At 39.8% G+C, this 7304-nt stretch overlaps 1 protein-coding gene across 1 annotated transcript in view; it reads left to right on the top strand.

The window, feature by feature from the left end:
• The window catches only part of LOC308279904 (NACHT, LRR and PYD domains-containing protein 3-like), a gene marked incomplete at both ends in the record, with an annotated part of 49116 nt that extends 42953 nt beyond the window's left edge, over positions 1-6163 (top strand). The window contains one exon of the mRNA XM_080720124.1: positions 6081-6163. Coding sequence (XP_080576250.1) covers positions 6081-6163 — 83 coding nt within the window. The remainder of the gene's footprint in view (positions 1-6080) is intronic.
• Between the last annotated feature and the right edge of the window lie 1141 nt (positions 6164-7304).

Below are 7304 nucleotides of genomic sequence, written 5' to 3' on the forward strand. Positions count from 1 at the left end.
TCACAAAAACAAAGGTTGTTTTGCATTGTTGAAAGTGTATTCTGGAGAGTGGGAAACCTCTAAGCACCCCATCCACGCTGTAAAATACACTTTTTGAGCAGAAAATAAAATAAAAGGTGCGCATTAAGTGACTTCCTGATGCTTGTGGAGGTCACGTGACGTCTCTGCCTTGTGGAAGTGTGAGGTCACTTCCTGCCACTTGTGGAGGTTCCTGTCTACCGTGGAGCTCCGCTGCAGCCAAAGAACCTCTCAGCAAGAAAGGACACCAACGTGTTTTTCGGCTCCATGTGCCATGACCATAGAGTTATAATAAGAATAGAGAGGACACATATATCCCTGCCCGTCCACTTGCATTGAGTTGCTCACCTAGCGCATGAGGCGTTTTCACCCCTCCTTCCGGCTAGTAAAACCGTGACGTAGTGGGTCTACTGTGACGCGTTTTGCGTCATAATTTGTGTTCATGGACGCGCTTCATGAACGAGCACTTCCGGTATGAACGCGCGTCAATACAAAGAAGCCGAGACGCGCGTTCATGTGAGTAGACCCAACTGCAGTACCTCAAAACGGCCAACATGTCCATTTGGTTTCAGGGCGCACCCAGGGTTCTGGGGGCTTGGGCCATGACACTCTCGGTGGCAAAACTAGCACCGGAAGTTCATTGAATAACATTGGAGTTTATGAGCGCGGCTGGGGCAGCTCATGAACAAAAAATAATTCTGAACGATAGAGACCTTTATAAAATACTCAGCTCAGGAATATAAAAGAAAACATGTCACACATTGTTTTCTGCTGTGTTGCTTTTCGGTGTGTATGCTGTATAACATCATAGAGGCATCTAAAGAGCACAAATTACGTTTCTGAACTATAGCTAGTATCGCAAGACTCTCCACCATTCCCTGTCTGGAATCCAAATCTCGCGATATCTCCGAGACAGAAACCGCCGCCGCCGCTGTTTGAGTCAATATCACCATAATGTACATTTGGTGTCCCCCACTACAATCATTCAATTATCCTGAAAATGTAACAGAATAATAGAACTCTGGGGTCATATTATGAATGGACAATCATTTACACACATTTTAGTAGAATGAGTATTCTCTTGAAATATATTTAATTGATTTTACACAGATTTGTTTGACTGGAGGTATGTGATTTTGTCACGTCCCCCACACCAATCTACTAAGTACAGAGTGTCTAATAAGTGGTTAAATTGTATATATTTTTTATTTTTTTAACATAGTTGTAGTGTCCACAACAGGTTATTTGATAAAAAATGTAATTTGGAGCATTTATATTCTATTTTCATAATATTTTTTATCATTTTACGTGTGTCCCTGGCTTTGCTGTCCACCCTGTCATTTGGGGTTAAACTGGCCCTTTAAGAAGGTGTGTCTAAGTTTTACCTAGTTTTTACCTACTTCCTGTCTTTCTTCAATGGAGGCTGAGGCTGTGGCCAGTTGCCAGTAAGTATTTACACTTGTATTTTCTATTTTTTCATGATATTAGGTGTACAGTAGGGTGTTGTCAAGCTTAACATGTCCACCCTATCATGGCAAAAACATCTATTAATATACATATTTTCAGAAATGTGAAATATGTTTGTTAAACAGTACAAAGTCACTTTGCTAACTTAGCCATGTTGCTAACAGAGGATCCACCATGTGTTGATTAAATGCTAAAATTAGCCCAAAATGTCCACCCTGCCATTGTCCACCCTGCCATCAAGCCATCAAGCCTCCCATGGCAGGGTGGACATGGTTCATGACAGGGAGGACATTTACATACTTATATGTGTGTGTGCATATATTTTTGAATGCTTGCTGTTAATTTATAAAAAGTGTGCGAGCTTGACCAACATTCATTTCTAACAGCCTAACATCTACTTAATACAATGATTATAAAATTATTAGGAAAATCTCAGATTTTTTTTTGGGAAATGGGAAATCCCAAATGTACATTATGGTGATATTGACTCGTTTAGCTGCCTCAATAACATGATGTATTGTGCAAATCGAAAAGCAAGTGATTATAAAAATACCTGTGGTATGTCTTCTTTTATATTCCTGGAGCGATTAGCCTATACAACAATGGTATCGGACACAATTATTTTTTGTTCATGAGCTGTCCCAGCCGGCGCTCAGAAACTCCAATGTCATTCATCAAACTTCCGGTGCGAGTTGCCACCGAAAGTGTCATGGCGCCTAGACGTGGTGCGGGCGTGACTTCTCCTTCTTTGAGTCTTCTTGGCTGCAGCCAGGTAGTCTTGCATAAAGTGAATGTGCAATGTAGGCCTATATATGAAAGATACACATTTTGAATTATATTACAGAAAAAAAATAACTTTACACAATATTCATTTTTTAGATGAATCTGTATGCATCTGCTATTGATATCCTGCCCTGTCATTTAAGATATTTGGATCACTAGTGGGGAGATGTTTTATTCTGCTTCTGGCTAGACTGAATTAAATATTTCCTTTTGGGAAATGTAGACTGATGTGTTTGATATCTGTGTTTGATCAAATCACGATGTGAAAATGTAATAAAAAATGTGTACCCATTTTGGGTTAGAAATATAATGTATATAATAATCTTTCTTTGTTGAAAAGCTCACTTTGTCCTTTTACCAGTTTCCATATTCTTTATTGCCGTTTGTAGGGCATTCCACATTTTTGTGGCATATAGCACGAGAATTAATTATATCATATGATGATTATGTTGAATTATGTCCCATTTTTCAAATGTATTTACAAATCTTTTGAAAACAGCAGATCTTGTCTAAACTATAGTCAAAAGGCCGTCTTAATACCAACAAGAACAAACCTGTCATTTCCATATCCATTTCTATGATTTATGATATCTATGATTTAAGATATCTATGATTTATGATATCTATGATTTATGATATCTATGATTTATAATATCTATGATTTATGATATCTATGATTGTATGATATATATGATTTATGATATCTATGATTTATGATATCTATGATTTAAGATATCTATGATTTATGATATCTATGATTTAAGATATCTATGATTTATGATATCTATGATTTATGTTATATATGATTTCTGGCTAGATGGCGTCCGTTGCTAGGAAACCATTGGTGTTGTGCTTAACTGTGTCCGACTAGGAAACAAGCACCATCAAAAACATCATGACCTATGATTTGTTTTCACCATAAAAGTATTAAACAACTCTTTACAAAAACACATTAATGTTAATTAATTAGTTAATTAATTAATTAATTAATTAAATACACATTTCTATGAGTTCTCAATGCATTTTTAAGTTATTTCTAATAAATGTGTGCTGTGCTGTAAAGAAACAGGGTGGGGAACCATAACGGCAGCGCACACGTGCAGCATGGAGGAAACATGGACGCTGTGATGAAGGTTCCGTTTGGTAAAGTCATGTTTATGAGTAGCCCTGAATACATGACGAGTCATGCTCGGCCCTTAACATGAGGTCCAGTGGCTAATCGAGCCCTCAACGGTTTGAGCTAGGGTAAGCACTTTATTTTTGAAATCTGACGTTCCTAGCTCAAACCGTTGAGGGCTCGATTAGCCACTGGACCTCATGTTAAGGGCCGAGCATCAGGGCTAGTTTATGAGTTAATTGTATTTTATGAACAGAGAGGATCTGAACCATATCATTATGTTCCTGTTGTTACAGTTCATTTATGTCATCATATGGACGTGTTTGGAATGGAGTTTGATCGTGTGTTTTGTCGCTATAGTGGACTTTACAAAGACTACAGGATCCTAATAAGAAATGTTTGCTGTTTTCTGACCTTGTAAATCAATGCAGGCTGATAGCGTTACTGCACGTTACTGTGACCTGACGTCAGTGTGGATGTGTGATTATACAACTATGTATTATGGATTTAATATGTGTGGGAGGAAACGTGGGCACCAAAAACAGTATGGGCACTAGAGAATACTGGGCAGTGCCCAGTAGGAGTGGGCACTAGGGAATATTGGGCACCCTGGAGGAGTGGGCACTAGGGAAATTATGTGGGCACCTAGAAGGGGGGGAGGCAGAAGAGTTGGCACTAGATAAGAGTGGGCTCCAGGAAAACTGGGCACCAAGAAGGAGTGGGTACTGGGTACATATATACATACATAGGGTGGAATGGGTGGTTAGGAGGATCAGTGTAGCAGTAGTGTCTAGCCGCGAATTGCAACACTAGATTTATTTTTTAATCAGTTGAATCTAGGGTTGCAAATTCCTCCCATAGGCAGCCAATGCATCAAAATAGTTTTTTGCTATCTGATTGTATTAAACAGCGTCAAACTCTGGCTGGCCTGTCAATGGTTGGTGTTGGCCTGTCAATGGTTGGTGTTGGCCTGTCAATGGTTGGTGTTGGCCTGTCAATGGTTGGTGTTGGCCTGTCAATGGTTGGTGTTGCAACTCTAGATTCAAGACATTAAAAATAGGTCTTCTGGTGCCCGAAAGCCTAATATCCAGGGGGAATTCCCCTTTAGGCTAGTGGGTAAGATGTTTACCTTTTAGTGTCCCTTCTCCAAGTTCTCATGCCAGAGACCCTGGTTAGAATCCCTGCCTGGCGTCACATAACATGTAATATAATAAACCCATGTATATTCACAGTGTGCTGTGTATATACTGTCTATACACATCACATACACATGGATTATTTTATAGAGCGGGATAGAGACGGGGAGTGACATGCAGCAAAGGACGCCCGGTCTCAGGACTCGAAACCGTGTCTTTCTGTCAGGCCGCATTAGAGCCTAAACGTGGTCCTATGCACCTTAATCGCTAGGACCTGGTGGTGACTGGTAGTCTCACCTTTACAAGTTGAGAAATGTTCATACGATTTAAAAAAAAACAGCAGAAATAGTTTATTGCAGAAAAAGCTTACAAGATGTTGTTAGTAGATCAGCTATTTCTGATGTTTAAAAAAGAAAAAAAGGTTCAGATTATTGACCCTTTTGAGGTTGTTACCTTTCAATCCGGGAACCCCTTTTTGTGTAGTTGTTGCTATCATAGCAACTTACATAATATAGCAACATACATTCTAATTTTTAAGAAAAGTTTTTAAAAGGTTTTAGAATTGGCCTCAGGTCTAAAATGATTAAGTGTCTTTTGCTTTTCAGGGCAGGTACACTTTGTTTACTTCCACTGAGAGTACAATTATTAAATATATCATTATTTCTTGGTATATTTAAGTTATTTGTCATATTCTGCCCGGTGCAGTTTTTGATTACAAAGCCTTAAAAGCCAAACAACAAAAACACAAATTAAATCATTAGCCCTATTCACGGCCCGCCCATTCAGCAACTTCCTGGTGCTGAAGCCCATAGAGTTAACACAGAAATCGCAATTTTAATGCAATTTCCGAATAGTGAAGTATAAAATACGGCTAGCATGATCAAGAACACAAGATAGTAAAAGGCACAAAGCATTATAATTTACTTTACCGTTCAAAATAATGATTTATTGGCTTTAAGTCCAGCAATTTCTGTGTTATTTTACCCTTCAAAGCTGACGTCAGCACCAAAGAAGGTCTCAGCAAGAACAGTCAACAACGTCATCTAGGCTCCATGGGTGGCGTCTATGAGCACTTCGTCACTTCCGCCACCCAAAAGTGTCATGGCGGCGTCCCATGGTGTGCCAACTTCCGTGTGTTGTCTGTTCCTGCCTAACCTTCCTTGGTCAGCACCAGGAAGTTGCTGAAAAATTTGCTGAGTGGGCGGGCCGTGAATAGGGCTAATAAATGGTAGTTAACCTCTCTCCAACAGGGTAGGACAGCAGATGAGAAGGATCATTAAATCATTAATGGTAGTTAAAGGCATATTTCATTTTCAAAAAAACTTTTGGTCATTTTAGCGTCTAATCAGGCTTTTGGGAACACCCAGGACAGTTTTTGAATTTCTTCATTCAGTATTTACTTAGATATTTGATGTTCATTTCCCCCCATTTTGCCCCCTTCCAGGACCTTCCTATATACAAACCAATTATAACTTCAAACTCCATTTTAACCATGATAGATTCAATTAAAACACCTGTCCTTTTTTCTGGTGACTCCTGACACCCTCCGGGGGGTATAGAGCAGGTCACTGAGCAGCAGCTGGGCTCCATGTCTCAGGAGGATCTGCTCACAACACTACCCACCATCGGATGCTCCACCTGATCCATAGTGATGGAGTAGCTCTGGTCCGTAGCGTTAGAAGGATATTGGGAACTTGGGAACCATCCGCTGTGGCGGCTCCCAAGCCTGCACTCCACTCTCGTCTGGTGCGAAAATAACACAAACCTTTTCACTTCTCACCAAAACATTGAGAGTTGAAAGCTTACTCTACTTTGTGGACACAGTCTGGGCTTTTATTTTTCATGAATGTGTCACTAGTTGTCATTACAAACACATCCATGTCATCGTTGTCCCACACAAGCCATCACACTCTGCTAAACAGATGTTATGCTGTTATGTGTTTTGCCAAGTCCCGGAAAAGATGCCCTGTGATTGGCCAGTACAGTCACTTTGATTGGCACCTGTGCCAATCAAAGTGTGCACCTGTGCACCTGTGCCGAATGCTCACCCCAAAACATTATTACATGTACAGTAATGAGATTGTGGTGGATTGTGTGGGACAACGATTAATGACACAATCATGAAAAAGAAAATCACTTTTGAACAAAACAAATGGTGTAAAAGTCATAGGCTTATTGGCTCCACTCTGAGAGCTGCTGGGGAAACTGGACAACAGGGGCATTTCTACCTAACAGACCCCATGGACCGTCGTCTGGGATCAATATAAGTAGAACAATTTGCCTCGATGTGATTTAGGGCGGAGTTGTCCTTTAAAAATTCAATTAGAAAATGCATCCCTATGTGTTGGGCATATTCTCCAAAAACTGTCAAAATGTAAATTTCTTTAATCATTATTATTTTCTCAATTGACGTCTTGTGAGCTTGTAGATCAAGCTCACAATACACCAAATGCTTGATACACCAAAATGTGGAAAGCCTTACCGAAGGCCATAAAGGAGTGTGGATCCCTAGCATCCTTTAAAATTGCCCTGAAAAACCACTTGCAGGCAGCAGCCGTTCGAAACTGGTAAAAAAAAAAAAACCTAGCCCAGCCCTCCCCTCCCCTGCACCTTCTTTGTATATACTTACTGTTTGTTTAGACTTACTGTTTTTTTTTTCTTTGCATATCTACTGCATAGTACTGTCTTCTATTCGTCTGTCATTCAATGTTATATGAGATACTTAAATGGTTTCCTGTGGAAATAAGCTTAGTCTTTTCATGGATCTCCTTTTAGTAGACCTT

The sequence above is a fragment of the Nannobrachium achirus genome (assembly GCF_963921795.1).
Source record: "Nannobrachium achirus genome assembly, chromosome: 24".
Classification (NCBI taxonomy): domain Eukaryota; kingdom Metazoa; phylum Chordata; class Actinopteri; order Myctophiformes; family Myctophidae; genus Nannobrachium; species Nannobrachium achirus.